The 21,088-nt window shown below is 33.2% G+C and overlaps 1 protein-coding gene across 1 annotated transcript; it reads right to left on the bottom strand.

Annotated features, from left to right (window-relative positions):
- Positions 1-9,580: 9,580 nt before the first annotated feature.
- LOC143629116 (dynamin-related protein 4C-like) lies at positions 9,581-11,598 on the bottom strand. Its single transcript, XM_077098474.1, has 2 exons — positions 11,100-11,598; positions 9,581-11,010 (listed from the first exon to the last, which is right to left on the bottom strand). The coding sequence occupies exons 1-2, from the start codon at positions 11,596-11,598 to the stop codon at positions 9,581-9,583; spliced, it is 1,929 nt and encodes a 642-aa protein (XP_076954589.1).
- Between the last annotated feature and the right edge of the window lie 9,490 nt (positions 11,599-21,088).

The raw sequence follows: 21,088 nt of genomic DNA, 5'->3' as shown, positions 1-21,088 counted from the left end.
GTTTACTTGAGTTAGTATAGAATTAATAAAATAAGAAGGATGGGAGTATAAGTAGGCTAATTAGATGGAATTATTTATGAACCAAGAAGAAAAGATGGGCCTTAGGTCCATGGGCTTAAGCGAGTATAAATACCCCTTAAACCCTAATCATTTCCATTATTATCTATCTCTACACCATAGCCTGCACCTTCGAAAAACACACAACACCATCTTATAACCCGAACCAAGATCCGAAGGCGAAAACCCGAGCTTGTTGGTGCTGGAACGTCGTGACGGACCAAAACAACATCAAAGACCAGCTCGTGTTCGTAGTTCGACTCGTTTACGGTACATTTATATCGAGTACTTGTTCGTTAAGGTTCGAATTTAGTCTAGAAATCATAGATCTGTGTTAGTAGGGTAAAAACGAATCCAACAAAGCTAAACTTACTGAAATTTATTATAGTTTGATAGGTTAATTGTTAGTATGAAGAAACCCGTATGTAGATGCATAAATCGCACCCTTTAAATGTAAATGTTTGGCCGATTTGATGATTGGGGTTTGTAGGCGCTGGTCAGACAATTCCATTGATACCAAAATCGTGATGTTTCGTTAAGAAACGAAGATTTAATTGCAAATCTAAGTTCTGTTGACTGTGGGTGTTCTTGACGATTTTGACTTTGACCCTTGAGTCAAAGTCTGGATAAGAACTGTTGAAGATTCGTTAAGGTTGGGTGATTCGTTACGCGGTCATAACGAATGGGACTCATTCGTGTGACTTGATAACGAATCAGCCCTTAATTCGTTAAATGCCCATTCATTCTGTCAAGGTAACGAATTAGCTACCAGTTCGTTATGTTCAAGTAACGAATCAGAGGAAGATAAGGTAACGAATCAGTTAGCGAATCAGACTCAATTCGTTATAATTGAGATAGCGAACTAGGCCATTCGTTATAGCGAATGAAGGAGGATTTTGTAACGAATTACACTTTGAAATGATTACAGAAGTGGCCCCTGGACTTGTGAAAGAATGAGATAATTACATAATAGCCCTTGGACTTTGATAATTTATGAAAGATTCCTTTAAAGGTTAATAAGTAACGATTAACTAACTGGTAATGATTCAACGAAGTAAAACCGACTTAGACAAGTAAGACTAATTAAGTAGCATTGAGAGTGGCTAGAGTAGTATTTAATATTTGCAATTATTAAACAGTTAGTCGCGCACAGCTCAAGGAGGAATAACCAATAGCAGAAGAAGTAACCGAGTTCAGGTGAGTTTCTAGCCCCATTCCTTGTAATGTTTTCGGGGCTGTATGCATACTCGATGTGATTAGTTAATACACTTATCCTAAGTGATAAGTGTATACCATATATGTATTATGTGAAATGTATGAATGATTTCTTGTCGGTACATGAAAGATCTTCGGAATTGCATGTACTGCCAGGAAATGGTTGATGTTATATGTATGTTGCAAGATGAAAAAAATGAATGATGTATGTATGCGCGAAACTTACGATTATGTGTATAGAAAGTATGTTAAAGAGGTACGGAGGAAAGGGTACCGGACCCTAACAATATCCGAGGATGAAGGGTGACCGGACCCTAATAATATCCGAGGATGAAGGGTATCGGACCCTAATAATATCCGAGGATGAAGGGTGACCAGACCCTAATAATATCCGATGATGAAGGGTGACCGGACCCTAATAATATCCGAGGATGAAGGGTGACCGGACCCTAATAATATCCGAGGATGTTATAGCGTAAGGTTAGGTATGTATGTGTACGAAAGATTGATGGACCCTAATAATATCCAAGAATGTTATAGAACTCACTCAGCGTAGCTGACTTTTAGTATGCACGCAGGCAAATAGGTTGAGGCAGCTCGCATGATTGAAGACACATGGCATGGAATCGAAGATACTGGCATCTCAAGAAAATGTCATGATGTTTTAAAAGACTATGTGTTATGTTTAAATAAATTTGAATGTTTGATTAAGACAAGATTCGACAGTTTTGTAATATGCTAGGGTTGAAGTTATATTCCGCGTAAAGTTTTAATTAACTCTGATATTTAGAATTGCGTTTATGAGTAAATCCAACACCAAAGTAGGCTACCGGTAACGGGGCCTTACATGCACGCAAGTGAGTAGGATGAGACAGCTGGCTTGAAGGGGGACACATGGCAGATGAAAAAAGAAGCTGGCATTTGAAGATGTAATTGTTAATGTGTGAACTAAAAGACATGTTTTAAGCTATGTTTTAAAGACAAATTATGAATGTTTGTAATGACTGTTGATGTTTTATGTTATTCCGCGAAAGTTTTAATTAACTCTGATATTTAGAACTGCGTTTATGAGTAAATCCAACGTCCAAAGTAGGGCACCAGTAACGGGGCCTTACAAGTTGGTATCAGAGCAAAGTTCGAGATATTTAAGCATCCTGCATGCTTAGACTCGATAAACTAAAAAAACAATACACATTGTAACAATACACACTAAAAAACATGATTGCATTCCCTTTCTAAGTGACCTGGCAATTGACAATTGTCGCAAATTGCTTTTGATTTATCAAATCCAATCCTGTCATTAGGACCAGACACAAGGGATCATCCAATTCTGTTGAACAATCTTTTGCTTCTCAAGGCTTGCATAGCAGCTTGCCATTTCAAGTCCATGTCCTCAAGGTCATCTGCATCAATTTTCTCTGAATCTTCTTTGACCACACTGGTGTGAATCAAGTTTTTGGCCACAAAGGCATTGTATGATTCTGTAAACATAGAGAATAAGGCCTGATATTCACTTCCTTGATTGACATGTCCACCATCAATAGGAGCATGTCCACTGGACATAGAAGCAGTATCATGATCATCAATCAATTGGACATTAAACCTGGATTGTCCACCTTGATTGTTCACATTGCTAGCAACAAAGCTTCTTGGTGTGTCACCTCCATAATCACTTGGTTCTTCAATGATAGGCACATGTTGCAGATTCTTGGTAGACAGATTACCCATTGGTGCTATGAGAGCATTGGTCACTTGGAAACTAGGTTTATCTTCTTTTATCATAGTATTTTCGATCATTTCATGCTCTGCTTCTTGAAGAAAACAAATCACATCATCAAGCTTCAACAAAGGGAAATTTGCCTTCTCTTTGATGAATTTACTAGCAGTGTACCATTCACCAGAAAGAGATGACAGTAGCTTCTTGGTCATGTCATAATAAGTTATAGCCAAATCAGTTAATCCTGATTTCATTAGAAATTATCACAAATCTCTGTAACACTGATCTTAGCTTCTGACCCTCTTTGAACTTGAAATGATCAAGATCAGACTTCAAACGATCTTTCTCTATGTTCTTCAGCTCAGTGTTGCCTTCAAACATTTCAATAAGAGCATCCCACATAGCTTTGGCTGTGGTGTGATGAGCCACACTAGTTTGGATCTCCCGTGACAAACCCTACTTGATCATTGCTAGTGCTCTATCATCTTTCTTCTTCATTCTTGCTTCAACAGTAGGATTACTTCATGTTCCATCCGGCACATAGGGTCCGTTCTTGATGGAGTACCACATCTCAACATCATTATAGCAAACAACAACTTCGAATAATACTTTCCACTTAATGTAGTTCTCCTGTCCATACAATCTGGGTATCTTATTAGTAGACACCTCCTGCTTGTCCATAGAATCATACATCTTTTTGGTATTTTTGAAATATTAAAGAACTTAATAAACTTTAAACAAAAACCATAAAACACTCTTTTGTAAAGTAATCAGATTTGTGGTCAAAAACCTCAGATCTGATATGTTTGAATGGATTAGAGCAAGATTTATAACAAAGAAATAGATTTTAAGAAAGATCTGAGTATAAGAACACTTTTAAACCTCACAAATATTGTAGATCTGGAAAAATGAAGAACATGACAGCTGTCATCACAAATCAATGGAACAGTTGTCTGCTGACGTCACTCTTCATCTTCGAAATCAGCAATATTCAGCAACAATTCTTCACAAAAATAGCAGACAATGCTCTGATACCACTTGTCGGTGCCGCGTTTATCACTAGGATCACCCAATAAATCACAGTCGTAACCAAACACCTAGGTGTTGACAAGAAGGTTAACGGCACTACTATACTGGGAAGAACACTAGAGTATTAATGGCGGAAACACTAACATTCTAATTGTTGCACACTGAACACTAAAGTAACAAAATACTCGATAAACTAAAAAACAATACACATTGTAACCTCTCGGGGTTGTATTTGAGAGGGGAGGGGGAGAATGTTGGGGCGGTGGTTTCGGTGTTTGTGAAGCCGTTGTTTGAGGCGTTGAATGATCAGAGTAAGGGAGTGCAGGCGGGCGGTGCAATGTGTTTGGCGAGGATGGCGGAGATGGCGTCGTATCCTCCGGTTTTCGCGTTTCAGAAGATGTGTGGGAGGATTTGCAAGTATTTGAATAATGCGAATTTTTTTTGCGAAGGCTGCTCTTTTGCAAGTGGTGTCCAGTCTTTCTCAGGTTTGTGATGATTTGCGTATAACCGTATAACAATATAATATTATGTTTATTATGTTTGTGACAAGATTACTAAATATGTGTTATCATTTGATGCCCTTTAGATCATATTGTTTAGGTTTAGGGTTGTAATTTGTAACCGAACCAAACACGCTCTTGTTCATGTTCGTCCATTAAGGTTTTATTGGACAAACGAATGGTTCACGAACACCTCACCAAAAGGAATTTTTTGTTACCTTTCGTACATTAAGAAAATGAACTTGTTGGTGAATGGTTAGTGTCAACGGTTAGGTCCGGCTTAGCTTTGCATTCAACTAACTTGATCACAGGAAAAACAGGTCCCACGATAGCCGCCCTCGAGGATTGTCGCTTTGATAAGGTTAATTTTAATATGCAAACCCTCTTTTAACTCAACAATACAAAAACAAAGTTTTTTGTTTGAATTTTTTTAAATAAAACCCGCAAGAGACAATATAAATGAGGCTCTGCAGGATTGGCAACGTCTTGCAGGTGGTTCTGAAGATCAAATGGCTCAAGGTAACGGTGCGCACAAAATAATATTATCCTCTTTGTTGATTGAGGTTATACTTTATATCTTATGTGCCAAGTGATTGAAACACATAAGCTAAAGGAAACGAGCCAAACAGGTTGAAACTTAAACGTTTCAAAAGGGTATATATAATGCAAACTACATCTTAAATAGCTGTATAAAAATAGTTAAATTAAACAACCTCATAAACCCCAAGTATCAGTTTGGGATGGGTTCGGTTTCGGTTTCGATTTTACCATTTGGGCTTGAAAACTTTTGGCAAAAAAAAAAAAAAAAAAAAAAATCGGCCCAAAAAATCAATTGGGGCCTAAATATTTATGCTAACTAAAATGATTAATTGATTATTATACATTTGGGTTGCATTGTTTATTAAATTCTTATAAATTACTTTAAATTCAAAACTAAACACAAAAATCGCTCGGTTGAGTTCGGTTATTTCAGAAGCTTCACCATCTAAAGAATTGGTTAAAATGAGTCAGTCAAACAGAGTACGGGACTCATTTTAACCAGCTAAATCGGGTGAAAGAAAGTCCGAGGGCCCACCGAAGAATGATGAACACGAGGGTACCAACATACCCGAGAAAGCAGTTGGAATCTTGAAAAAGAAAGCACCTGCTTTATGTGATATGGGTAAACATGAGTTATGCTTAAGCTCTATCGGGTAAAACTAGAGGTGGCAACATGTGTGGGTCGGGAACAAGTCAAACTTTGTCCGGAGTTTTGTTGGAATGGACCGGTTTAGGTGGGGCTGGCCTGGCTCGCAAACACTTTCTTGTAAATAGTTGATGTGTTTATACTTATAAATGTTAACAAAACTAATATTATTTCATTAATTATCTCAAATTTTGCTTATTTGATCTGTTCTTCATTTTTGCTAGTTTCTGTATGACATGTTTGTGATAAATCACTATCTAAATTGACCCATATAATAGGCAAATGAGTTACAATTCAGAGTGTGCACGAGCCAAGCCGGCTCGTGAGCTACTCGAGATCCAAGCTTGTTAAAAGCTCGAAACGAGCTGAGCTTAAATGAGCTCAGATCTTAAAATAAGCTTGTTTAAAAGACGACTCTGAGTCTAAGCTTCATTTATTAAGCTCAAGCAGGCCCGCGAGTCTAAACGGGCTTATTATTTGTATAATTTTTATTTAATGTTATATAAATTTATACAAATTAGTTAATAAATAGTAAAAGAACCGAGCCTAGGCCGAGCTTGAGCTTGAAAAGACGACTCACGAGCCGAGCTTGAGCTTGAAATAACGACTCACGAGCCGAGCTTGAGATTGGAAAAATGACTCATGAGCTGAGCTAGAACTATCGTAAGTCAAAACGAGTCGAGCTCGGGCTAAGCTCGGCTCGTTTACACCCCGAGTTGAAATTGGCATCTCAAGCTGACAAAAAACTAGCTAAAGAAGAAGCTCGTCAAATTGGTCGAACCAGCCAAATTGGTCAACCGTTGCCAAATTATCTATATAGTATAATTAAGAAGTTTGGTGCCACAAATGATTTTTTTAATATTATATAATTTTTGTTTTGAATTTATGTAAATTATTTTGATGTATAAACAATAATGATACCTTAGTGAGTTGGTTGTTGCTAATTTTGTTAGTGCTTGAGAAGTTACAAGAAACTTCAAATGCAAGTTCAAGTCTCATAATGCAAAATTTATTATCCTTTTTTTTGTTTTTTTTCTTTTTAGTGGGTTTGTTTAAATTATTTTATTTGTGTTTTTTTGTTTAAATATGTTAGTATAAAGAAGAGACTTGGTATCGCAAGTACCCGTTGGGTCACTTGGCGACATCTTATTAGTTTTTATAATTTTTTTTTGTTTTAGTTTCGGTAGAATATAGCAGGAAAATGAAACCGACTGAAATCGCTCAACTTAGCACCTCAATACTTGAAACCGACAATGCTTGGGTTTTACCTTTGTCCGAGTTTTACCGACCTGCCCGGCGCAATGCGTCGGGAAAAACACTAGTTAAATATATATAAAATCATTGCAATCCTTCTACTGAAAAAAAATGCATATATTATTATATATGATATGATATTTGTGATCATATTTCCCACACAAAATGTCTAATGTTTGTAGAAAACTAAATTCAGGTGGTAAAAGTGTTTTGGGCCAACCAACCCGTGTTGACTTTTCATCTAAACCATCAAATTTGCCACTAAGCTTGTAAACAGTAAACCAAAGTTCCAAACAAACTTGAGTGGAGCATGTTCGTGTTTGTTCGTTTAACTTAAACTTATCAAACGAACAAACACGAATAATTAGACGAACATGATTTCTTGTTCTTTTTCGTTTGCTAAGAAAATGTATTGTACGTATTCCTTTATGTTCGACTGTTAACAATATAAATGAACGGTTCACGAATGTAAACTAACGAACATAGATTTGCTAAAACCAACTAAAAGTAAATGTGAGCAACAATGTGCTGGGCCTAAAAGGTTATCAAAACTAGACCACATCGTAACGCGCCTAAAAAAATCAAATACATATTAACAACATAATTTAACAGACTTGAACAAACATAAATAATTAAGTATATGAACATAAATGAATGTTTTACGAACTTAAATGAACGAATGGGGCATTTCATGTTCGTTCCTTTAATTAAATGAATAGAAAAGTTGTGTTCATGTTCATCCATTTATTCAATAAACTAAACGAACTTCTCGCTGCACGATTCATTGAATGTTTGGTTCGGTTACTAGCCAATTTGTCACGTCTCTATTTTACATGTTCTAATTTCTAAAAGGTTTTTTTTTCTTTGATGCTGTAGGATTTCATGGGTGGATCTCATGACATTAGAGAACCGAGTGCGGGGTCTTGGCTGTGTTATCATACCACGCACGTTATACATATATGTTAAATAAAGGGTTATACCATAAGAAATCATTATACTTTTATATTTCACGAAATAGCCACTTGACATGATGTTGGTATACCAAAGTCTGTCAGCTTCTTAAAAATACATATAAAAGTCAGTGAACTAACTTTTGTTTTTAAAGTCTCTAAACGTATCTAAATTGCAAGTGCTTTTGATTTTAAAAAAAAAGGTGGCTTGTAACTTGTTAACTCTTAAATTGGTCATTTTGATACAGTGACATTCAATATTTTTGCAAAAAGTAAAAAAGAAAATACCATCTTCTTTTGACAAAATAAAGAGTTAAGAAATTATTTTACAAATTAGACGTAATAGTCACCAGACTATTTTTTTAATGTATTATAGTCTGTATAATTGTCTAAAACGCACGTTTGTGATTAATAAAACAATGACCTGCTGACTCTTAGTTTGTCAATTTGATAAAGTGGCATCGACTCTCTTGCGCAAAAATAAAAGAGAAGATAATACCGTCTTCTTTTGACCAATCTCAGAGTTAGCAACTTAGCAAGACCTTATTTCAGAAAAATACATGTAAAAGTCACTAAACTAATTTTGCATATTAAAGTCCCCAAAACTTGTCTAAAATGCCCGTGCTTGAAAATAAAATAAAAAAAATGATTTGCTAACTCTTAAGTTTGTCATTTTGATACAGTGACATTCAATGTTTTTGCCAAAGAATTTCATCTTTTTTTTACCAATTTAGAAGTTAACAGGGTCATTAATTTAAAAAAATAATATAAAAAATAAAAATCATCAAAAGCACTTGCATTTTAGAGTTTAAATTAGTTTTAGAGACAAATTTTTATTTTTTGTGTACTTTTTACTAGTCTAGGACCTTAACTAGTCCTTAACATACTAAAATTAGGTTGAAGAACTTTTTTCATTAAAAATAAGAATGTATGTTAGTTTTTTTTATACGTTATTAACCCTAAATAAAGAAAAACATGAGTTGAACCGCTAGTTATAGTCCGTACGTAAAGAATAAAACTTTATAATGACCCGTTGACCAATAAGTTCCCGCGTTCTGCGAAGCACTCTTACGGTTGTTTGGGCTTGAAAGTGATCATGCAACATTGAATAGTTAAAAGTCGGATTCATTATATTTGACCATGATTTCTACTTCTATTTTGTTCTACAGTTGCTGGATATGATAGTAGAGAATGGAACAGATAATGTGGGAATCCCAATGGAATTAAAAAGAGAGATTTTGGTGAATCTGAATGAGGCTGCTTCAACTATTGAGCCTCCTGATGACTGGGAAGGCATGCTGCCAGATCAGCTCTTGTTACAGCTGGCATCTGCTTGGGATATTGATTTGCAGCAGCTAGACAAATGACTCCATATTTAGTTTTTCACTCAGAATTATTGTGGCTTATATAATCTTTTTTATTCAAGATTGCTGATGTAGTTGATGCTATGATCCTCATGTTATTTTTTTTTCTTTTTGAACTCCAAATGAGTAATGTGAAAAGGTTTTGTATGTGATATTTGGTTTAACGCCTGTGCATGTTTTCGATTCGTTTCAACCATGAGTTAACTTTCAAAAAAGTGATTAGATAACTGCATTAATAGTATTCGACAAACAAAAAAGAATCACGGTAACAAAACATAAGAAAAGTCGAACTTAGTGACGAAAGTTCCTCACAAACCACGATCAAACATATAACGATCACGAAAAACATCAGAGCTTACCTGCCACCTTTCAATGTCTTTCTTTATCTTTTTCAGATACTTGATCCTATGTTCCATGTCGAGTTTGTTGAAAGCCACCACAGACACTACATGATCTGGTAACTTCGTCTCATCTTTCATTCTTGTCATGAGATGTTCTCTCGTCACCTCTTCAATCCCATCGGTCATCATCTTCTTGATTAAAGTTTGGAGATTTAAATAGCAATAGTCGACAAATCTGTTGACCACAATCTCCCAGTATACGACGTTTTCTTTTTTCTGTTCGAAAGCTACTTTTACTTGGGACTTAGGATAACCTTTCAAATGCTCAACATTAATGTTGTTTCCAAAACCTTCAATATCTATGAAATCTTCTCCTCCATCGAGCTCGAGTTTGACTGACTCCATTTCTTTCATCTTTCTAGCAAATTCATCGCTGCTTGTATAGACGAACTCCTTTTCCATGTCTAACATCTCCGTTAACTTTTTTAAATAACTCTTTCTCATACCTTTAACCAACACTCTACCGATCTGTATCATAAACGGATGGAGTTGCCAAGAGTATATTTCATGGTTTAGGAGGACTTTAACCACCACCCTCTCTATGTACTCCATGATACTAGATACAAACTCGTCGATAATACTAGACGCCTCTGAAAATTGTCTATGGAGAAGCGATTTGAGGACGCTAGAAGAAAGTAAATATAATAGGTTGTACTGACTTGTTCTTTTCAAAATTTCAACTTCGTACTGCAGAAATGGCTTTCGGTTATCATGTTTTAGATCATGAAGATCGGTTTTAAGTTTTTCAAATCGCAATGCCACATTGGAAGCTGCATGCATATATTTATCCTTTCGATACTCGATATAATCTCCGTGTATAAATAGTTTCATGACGGATGAGTACGCCATGCTAACAATTAACATGACATCCGGTATAGCATCCTTTACCGAACCAAACGTCTTTTGACGCCGATTTAACATTACGACAGACTCTTTTAGATCAGATTCAATTCTTTCAAGAATTAGATACCCAGGCTTAAAAAGTATTGCGAGCATAGCAGCAACAATATTTTTAGAAATGACATCAAAGCCGACATACTCCTTTTCCACCTTAGATAACAAAACACACTCATCTGTCTTCTTCTCATCATCATCAGTAGTATTATCAACAACGAAATAACCAAAAGGCGATGGTGTTACGACATTCTTGGAAGTCAATACTGAAATCAAGTATTCATCAGATAAATCCACTTTTGTGAAAACTGTAATACAGTGTGTACCAGAATAGTCGAGTCCTTTAAGAACCTTCCTCGATAGGCACGAGTTGAAGTTTGATGGGCATGACAAGACGTTTAGAAACAAATGATCGCAACATCCATTATGACTTTCGATATACCCTACACGCAGTATTCACAAATAATTACTTCAACAAACAAGTATGAATATTTACAAATTAAATAAAATAATTAAGGACCATTAATCTTACTTTGAATAAGCTCAATCTCCTTTTTTTCTTCATACTCATTCTGGTGAGTATGGAATTCGGGCAAAAGAACAACCATGAGATCGGATACTTGTGGCTGAGTAATAGTTAAAGTGACCTTTGTACGCCATCTTTTGTCTTCTGGTACTCGTTTCATTAGTTTTATTATCTTATTCGCCAAACGAGTTTCAGATACTTCTTTCTTATAAAAACTACCTTCAAACAAATATTCGAACAAAATCTTTCGAGAAGCAATATCAGAGTCATATTTAAACTTCAAAACTATAGGAATAGCTAAATCGGAAGGCAAATTAAGGCCGAGCAATGTGCTCGTAACACTGGTTCCGGCAGATGCTTCACCTAGAACAATAATTATAGGGAATAATGGTTTATAATCCAATACTTCCATAAATTGAAGCGTGCTAATTGTATCTAAAGGGATCTTCATCTTTTCTGAATATTCTTTGATGAGTGGAGGGATATTCGGTTGCGAATGCGACATTTTTTCGACTGAAGATTGCTTGAACATGTTTTAATTGATCAAACTTTGAATATGGATCTATATATGAAAAAAAATGACTAATGAAACAAATATGTGTGAGGATCATAGAATATAATATTCTAATATTGATTATATAGAAAACAAGTTTAACACATATATATTATATATACAAAAGTACCTGGAACAAGATCGAACCCTAGATCCAGTTGCATGAGATGAGAAGATAATCTGAGTTTGATATGCCAATTTATACCTGGCAAGAATACAAGAATTGCACATGCAGTCCTCTTAATTTATATTTATGCACTTTAACCCTTCATGTGATTGGGAAAACTTCGCAGAATAGTGATCAAGTTTCTCTATATATAATTACTTAACGGTTTTCATGTTACCTTAACGCTACTAGAAAGCAGGATAGAAAGCAGGATTTTATCGAAGTTAGGAGCACCAATGTTACCCGTAACATATGTTTTGGATCACACTTCTAATATTAGAAAATTGGAGAGCAAACGTGCATCATGAATATATCTTAGGAAGCAAATCCGTGTAACTAATTACTCTTATAAACAGTGGCGGACCCAGGATTTTTTGCCAATAGGGTCCCATATTTTCGGTGTTCAAATTTTTCGGGTCGGTCGTTGTTCAGGTCGGGTCGAGGCGAAGAACATAATAAAAAACAATATCATAATAAAACTTTCTTTTCAATCATCACTACCTGAACGGGTCAAAATGGGTCGGGTTGACACATAAACACTTTGTTTTCCCTTTCTTAAACATTTTTTAGATAGAACCTAGATCCACCCTTTCATAAGCATGTGTTGAAAACCATTAACTTAAACTAGTGAAAAATAAAACTGATATTTTAAAGTGTTTGAATGTTTCTAAAGAAAACAATGCATAAAGTTGAAAACAATGATATGTATTTTAGAGGTGTTTGAATGTTTCCAAAGTTATCATTGCAACATTAGCAATCAAATGATTGATTAACACTAAAAATTAACACAAAAAACCAAAAACTGAGCCTTGTAAGACTTGAACCCATGACCTTTCAAAGATAAAACAAGGGACTTTCCACCAGACCACATCAACATTAATAGTATGGGTTCCAAGTATTAAATCTTATGGGGTCCTCAAAAAATTTAATATACTGCTTTTAATAAATTTTTAAAAAACATTGGTGTCCCGGGACCCCGATCCACACTATGTGGGTCCGCCCCTGCTTATAAATATTTTCCTCAAAAGCTTATACTGAATGAAACTAAACCAAAACCATTTAAAATCAAACTGAAGTAGTTATTCTATTTTAAGAAGTAAAATCCACCTAAACCAAGAAAACCAAATTCATATACGTATTTAGCCTATTATAAAACCAAGGAAACTTTATCAAATATCCAATGACCCGAAGTCCAAACCAAGGAACACCATCCATGCTAAAGCACGGGTTTGGTTTCCACTTAAAAATGTCTAAAGTGCGAACATGAAACCTGATATGATGAACATCTCTAACATGGGTAAAGTTAAAATACAAAGAATGACAAAAATAGTCCAATAATCTTAGATTTATGGCTAAGATTAATTTAATAAATAAAAATTGATGGAAATAGTAATAACCCACCTTTGTTGACTTTCTATTTTCACATGCAAGGCACATGTCAATTCCCCTATCATTTTAAAATGTCCATAACTTTTTCATACGACATTATTTTTTAAAAAAATTCACCATAATAATAAACGTTTTTTTATATTCAATATGAGTATCATATTGTTATATAAAAAAATGGGTTTTTTTAATTGTGTTTTTTTTTTATGTTCATTATGTTTTTTAGTTGAGTTTTCATATGAATTTTATTATAGATTTTGATCATTATATTTTTCAATTGGTATTCATATTAAAGACAAAAATTAAAACAAAGATTACGTCATTGTGTCGTTTTGTTTGTCATTAACTTTTAGTCATTGTGTAATACGTTCTTTGTCTTTTATTCGGATTGACAAATGACAGATTCATTTAAATTGAGAAAAATAGTATTGCGTTCATTGTATATTACGTTCGAGTCATTGTGTAATATGTTGTTCCATTGTGTTATATATATTCACCATTGTGTCTTACATTTTAGGTCATTGTGTTATACGTATTCACCATTGTGTTTTACGTTTCAAGTTATTGTGTAACATGTATTAATTATTGTATTTTATGTATTAGATAATTTGTTGTTATTTTATCATTATTTTTACGTATTATTATTACACAACGGTGTTATTAGTATTTAAAAAACATAATGATGAGTTGAAAGACACAATGACGAAAAAACAAAATGACGAAAAAAGACACAATGATAAGCGAAAAGACACAATGACGGAATAAACACAATGATAAGCGAAAAGACACAATGGTGTGCGAAAAGACACAATGACAAGCGAAAAGACACAATGGTATGTGAAAAGACACAATGACAAGAGAAAAGACACAATGGTGTGCGAAAAGACACAATGACAAGAGAAAAGACACAATGGCGTGCGAAAAGACACAATAACGTAATTTTTGTTTTATATTTTATATAACAAAAATCATACTCATATTAAAGATAAAAAACACGTTTGTTATTATGAAGAATTTTTATTTTTTTTAAATATTATTCGAAAAAGTTATAGATGTTCTAAAATGATGTGGGTATTAACATGTGTCTTGCATGTGGAGAGAAAAAATGTGAATAATTACCTCTATACTCTTTTCCTTTTGGTCCCACTTAACACATTTAAATTATTTATGGATTCTCACATTTCTCATTTTTGTTACCCTTTGTAAAATTTTGTCTCTCCGTCAATAGCATTATATTATGCAAAGAAATGTTAGGAAAACCTAAAGGCGATATCATAGTACCATCCCACGGTACTGACCGGGGTTCGACTCCTCGGATGCGCAACGTTTTACCGGGGTTCGACTCCCCGGATGCGCAACGTTTAACTCTTTTTCTGTAGCTTTAACAATTATATTATATTATATACCATATATTAAAATATATAGGAAACCTAATTTTGTAAATTCACGTAAAAAGCATCCAGCGGCCAACATGCGACGAACCACACATGTACATCTCCGGAAAAGGAAGACTCGACGGCGACGGCCAACATGTGTTCGGTTAGTTTTTCTCCAGTTAATTGTTTCACTACTCATTCACCATTGATACACATGTAACTGATAGTTAATTCGTCATGTAGAACAGTGATTTTGTAGTGGATGGTATGGAGGAAGTACTTTGATTAAAAAAATTAGAAGTTGTTGTAATTGTGAGTTAAATGGTGATGGTGGTATACAAAAAATCTTTATAGGATAAAACATTTGTATACATGTTAAACGGTCGATACATTTGTCATTTATATATCGCCATTTTATAATTTCGGTGTTTCATTTTCCATGACTGTGTATGCTTAATACCGATTTGTGCTTAACGTTTGTGTTTATTTGCTTTAGTTTTAAGAAATACTTTTACAACACATAGGTTACTTGCAACATGTATAAATGTTTTATTTTTGTTTTAGATATAAAAGATGAAGGTAACAATTCTGTTTGCTTCCCATTTATGTTTTGTTTGCTGTAGTTTGTTATTTGCATTTATGTTTGTTTGTTGTTTAGAATGCAATGGATTGCTTCATTTCACTCACACGGTTCTTAGTATACAACATCGTTATCGCAAAGTCAATTCCATAGGTCTACACTTATGTTCGTTTATTTTTCTTTCATCATTGGATTTTTTTTTATTTTCTGGTCTGCCTTTCTATGTTGTTTTCTTTCCATTTGTCGGTGGCCTTAATTGTTGTTTTTCTGAATTTTTTTAGGCATGTCAACTAACTTTGTTAAGTTATAAACAGAGGTTTTATGGTTTCATATTGACCTGTTTTTTTAAGAATCTCAGCTGATCGGAAGTTGATTCACAATTGAGTTGCAGGTACACATCGTTCCGTTATAGTTGATGTGTTGTAGTATATGTTATTTGCTGCAAATTGTTTTGGTGCGTTTACATGTTATTTAACTTATTTAGAGTTTTGTTTTAAAAAAAGTTAAAAGAATTGGGCATATGGATAGATTACTTTTGTGATTTCATAATTGAATGTCTTTAGAAATTTTGCAATTTAATGATCTACGCCCGGGTATAAAACTTCAAATTATATAGCAACTCAAAATTTAGGGGTGTTCACGGTACGGTTTTAATGGTTTTCAAGTTAAACCGTAAGCCAGACCGTTAGTAATGGCGTGATAATCGAAAACCGAAACGAACCATTGAAAATATAAACCGAACCAAACCGAATCGTTACTAACGATTTGGTCTCACAGTTTGGACTAATTATGTCTCTATAAAAATGCATAAAATATAAAATGAAAAGGTTGTCCAAAATGCATATATTATGTTGTTCAAAATAATAAGATATCATAAATGACGAAATTTGGGAACAAAAACTGATAACACTTTAAGTTGTAGATGCCAATCCATAAATAGATTAACTAAGTTCATGAAAAAGAATAAAAAAGTTGAGGAAACTTGGAAACAACTTCTTAGAAACTTAGTGTTGGATGAGATTGAAAAACCATTTACGCTTCTGTTGAAAACAAAACCCGTATAGAATTTAGCCTGCAAACTATACTTCCAAATTACTGAACTTAGCCCAGGTTATAAGATACAGATAATTAAATATATATAACAAATATCATATATGAAAACAAGTACGTGTTATCATGAAATTTTCAGGCCCTGTCCGGTTTTATACGGCCAGTTTTCGGTATGAACCGTAAACCAAACCGTTCGTTACGGTTTGAAAACTTTGAATCCAACCGTGAAACCGAATCGATGACCGCTCTTAGTGGTTTCACGGTTTGAAACCGAATCGATGACGCTCTCACGTGTCTTTGTGTTCGACATCCGGACTTCCATTAGACTCTGATGACAACTTGTTTGAATGTCTAAAACTCAAAAACGAACTCACAATCGTTAAAATACTCAAAACCGACAACCGAAGGATAAAAGATGGAACCATAAGCTTTTCCTCCTTGGTTTCTCCTCTAGAGCAGGTGTGGTGGCTAGAAAGATGATTAAAAATCGTTCATAGGGTTTAGGGCTTTTAAATATATCATTAAACACCTCCTTCCTAATATAAAATAGGTTAAAACAAGCCCACTAGGCCCACTGGATAACAAAATAGACGTGGTAGCTGATTCTTGAACATTCTTGGCAGCCTTGGGACATGTTGGAATCTACGACATGCTTCTTGAATGGTATGACCTGGTTGCGTAACTCGAACATGACATTTTCTGACGTTTTTTCGACTTTCTGCTCGTTTATCTTTGTTTTTGCGTACCGGCTTCATCCGAGCTCCGTTTTAGCTTATTCTTTTTTCATTTGACTCGTTTTCTCGCTCTCTTCAACATGGGACCTATCAATCTATCTTATCTATAATATATATAAATGAAAACATAAAAATCCTACGTGTCGTGATGTGGTCGCTCCCCTTTTTTTTGGAGTCACCAGATTTGCTTGATTTTTAAATGGAGGTTTCTCATGCATTTGACCCGAATTCATGGGTATGGGTATTATCAAATCCATATATTTCTTAAACGGGTTATAACATCTCACTGAATTAAAAATCAATCTGACCAAATATTTGATATAAAAATCCTATAAAGTAGGGATACTAAATTAATATATGATTTATTAAAAAAAGATATATATATTATTTATAATTATAAAATCAATTTTATAGTAAAAAAAATAAACGGGCCTTGGGTCTCATCAAACCCATATAACTTTTAAACCGGGTTATAACATCTCATTTATTTGTGAAACAATTTATCATCAAACCATAAATATATTATTAACTTTCATACAATAAAAAATTAAAAATTCAAAAAATATATAAATATTAGAAACAAATAATATAAAACAACCCCCGTAATACGGGGGATAAAAACTAGTATATATATAAACGAAAACTCCCTGAATTCTCTCAAGCCACCAGATTGTTTTATTCTTAAATGAAGGCTTCTCATGCAGTTGACCCGAATTCATGGGTATGGGTATCACCAAATTCAGATAGTCCTTAAACGGGTTATAACATCTCATATTATATTAAAAATTAATCTTATCAAATATTGGATATGAAAATCTTATAAAATAGAGATATAATAAAAATTAATATCTATTTAAAAAAAGATATTATTCATAATTACGAAACTATTTTATGGTAAAAATAAGTAAATAAATAAGCGGGTCATGGATCTCATTAAACCCATATACGTATTTAAACTTAAAAACAACTTTCCTATGCACGTAATGTACTCTTTGTTTTCGCTTTTTATGCACTGTGTAATGTACTACTCTTCACTTTTGCTTTTTATGTTGTAGCCCTCTCCAACTTAAAAACAACTTTCCTATGCATGAGTTTTCATACGCAATCGTACTATACTAGTCAAAGTCACAAGACTAAACACTGCCCCTACATGCTTTGCATCAATTTTCAAGAACGGGCCTTTGTCATATTTGATCAAAAGTCAAAATTTCTTTTCATTTTGTATTGTGAATAAAATTAATTTGATTTTACTCAAAAAGCCTAATTTATTTACTCATTTAATGAGTTTTTTCCAAAAAGGTGTCGGTGAAATAAATAAAATGGTGTTTTTTAAAATAAATTTATCAAAATAGTATTGTTGACAAATCTTTTATTTCTCACTTTCAGTCTTATTGTTAAACCAAGATGGACCCATTTCATTTATCTTTTTCCCTTTTTAAAGTCCATCAATACGTAGTTACATTGTGATGAATAATACAAAAAACTATCTTACACGTGTTTGCATTAAATGTCAATAATAAATATACAACATACACAAAAATTATAACCTACACTTGTTCTAAAAATAAGAAAACATATAGCTTACATACGAAAAACATATGGCATACGCATGTGCAGGGTATGTGTATCTTTGTGTAGTTTATATAATTGTTGATATCGAATTACATATGTAAATTATATGCTTTTTGTATGTTGTACATTTTTATTGCTCAAAACAAGTGTAGGTTATATAACTTTGTGTAGGTTGTATATTTATTGTTTACATTTAATGTACACATTTGTATGATATTTTTTTATTATTATTTATGACAATAATTTTTATATGCATACTAATAGAAAAAAATATATTTTATGTTTTGATATTTAGTGTTAAAAAATACGTTGATGTATGCTAATATATTGAGTGAAAATTATTTTTTTAATATAAAGAAATAGTATTATATGAATAAATTGTATCTATGTTGAATACAATGAAGAATGTGTAAATAAAAAATAAAATTAAAGTAGTGTTTTTATCTTTTTAATTATTATAGTTAAATTATTTAAATATATTAATTAGATAGAGATTTATTATGGTTATATTAATTGTATTATCTTTTTTGTTTACTTTTAAGTATTTAAAACATAAAACAAAACTAGTGGTTCATATTTATTTCTCATATTTCTTGCAATAATATCATTTCTCTTTTGAACTTAAACGTATATATATATATATAGGGGTGGAATCAAGAGAGAACTCCTTTTAAGTAGAGAACTATAGAACTCAATTAAAACAATTGATTTTACATGATCAATGGTGAAAAAATAAGGGAAAAAGGAAATAGAAAAACATATGGGTTTTTAATGAGAGGGGGGTATAGTAGGAATGAATCTAAATATGAACCGTCATTATCTTTTTCCTCACTCCATCCCCTGTATCTTTCACCAGATCTAGGGCTTCTCCATAACCAATCTAGGGCTTCTCCATAGACGCTATTCTGATCGTCCATATTGGCCAAATCAGTTGCAGAATCGAGAACACACCAGAAGAACTATTACAGGTAGACGATTGTAATCTTCAATTACATACAACATCTCATTGATTAGGCATGCTAAACACCCAATCAAGCAAGAACAGAGGTTGTCACATATATTATTGTGAGCCTAATCACATATTATTCCTTAAAATCGTGCGCATGTGAAAGACATCTTCCTGGCCGGATCTAATTTAAATGAACTTGTTCTGTAGTATTCGATTGCCGATTTAAAGGTGTTATCATAATTTTGGACTTTTGAATGGGTTAGGTAGCTGCTATGATTGATAGTTTGTTGAGTTTGATTGTTAATTTGTTGAATTTGATATTAATATGTTGAATTTGATTATCAATATGTTGAATTTGATTATTATTTGTTGAGTTTGATCTCTAGGTTATTTTAATATGCGAAATTGATTTTAAAATAACTGAATTTGATATTAGTATGGTGAATTTTACATTAATATGTTTGATTGTTAATTTGTTGAATGTGATATATTTGTTTGAAAGGATATTGATGTGATATTAATGTGATGGATTTGTTATTTTGCTGATACTAATTTGCTGAATTTGAATACTAATTTATCAAATTATGAGGCTAACTTATTCGAATAGTGCACATATGTAATACTCATATTGCATATGTGAATAAACATAATCGTATGTTTATTTCAACGTTGTGCATATACATTAAGATATGAAGACATGAGGGTTATAACAATTGACCAAAAAGTGAAACAGGGGAGATTATTGGTAAACGAAGTCGAGGTCAGTTAAAGTATCCACGATAAATTCTTGATGGCATGGTCTAGATAAGATATTAAATAATACTCATATATTATTGTGTATGCAGGGTTATAACAATTAACCAAAAAGTGAAACAAGGGAGATTATTAGAAAACGAAGTCGAGGCCGGTTAAAGTATCCACGATAAAGTCTTGATGGTATGGTTTAGATAAGATATTAAATAATATGCATATATTATTGTGATGCATATATACACTCATATTAATGACATTACATGTTGTATTACATATATGCAGTATGTTTATTTATTGTGTGTTATATTATATATATGCATTGATTAGCTATTATGTTGTATTAAATATATATGGCACTAACTGTGACATGCATATGCAATCAATTGTATTGCATATATGTAGTATGTTTATCTATTGTTTGTTGTATTACATATATGTAGTGTTTAGCTATTACATGCATTATGTTATACTACATATATGCAGCTTCTAACTTTTATATGTGTGTGTAGTTTGTTGTATTACATATATGTGTAGTATAATTGCATTACGTGTAGGAAACATAGTTTGTCACAAGTCAATTTTGGAAACAGTAAAAATTAATGTTTTTTGTTTATTTTTTTTCACGGAATCACATTGTTTGAGAGTACTTAAAAAACAGTGGTAATCCAAAGACAGAAAATATGCAATGAGCAAGACCGACACATGTGAAGCTAGATTAGGAAGCAAGAAGCAATTCACAAAATTGTGGTGTTTGTTATGAGGCATGTGAGGAGTTTCAAAGCTAAGGATATGAAGAATGAATTGTTTAAAGCTTCTTAAAATGTTCTATGCCACAAGTATTACACTTTCAGATGCCAATATATTAAAGAAACAAGT

The sequence above is a fragment of the Bidens hawaiensis genome, unplaced genomic scaffold (genome assembly GCF_021521415.1).
Source record: "Bidens hawaiensis isolate Kalapana, Puna unplaced genomic scaffold, B.hawaiensis_p1.1 tig00005162_1, whole genome shotgun sequence".
NCBI lineage: Eukaryota > Viridiplantae > Streptophyta > Magnoliopsida > Asterales > Asteraceae > Bidens > Bidens hawaiensis.
The sequence above is the reverse complement of the archived record's forward strand: the minus strand, read 5'-3'. Positions and strand labels throughout refer to the sequence as shown.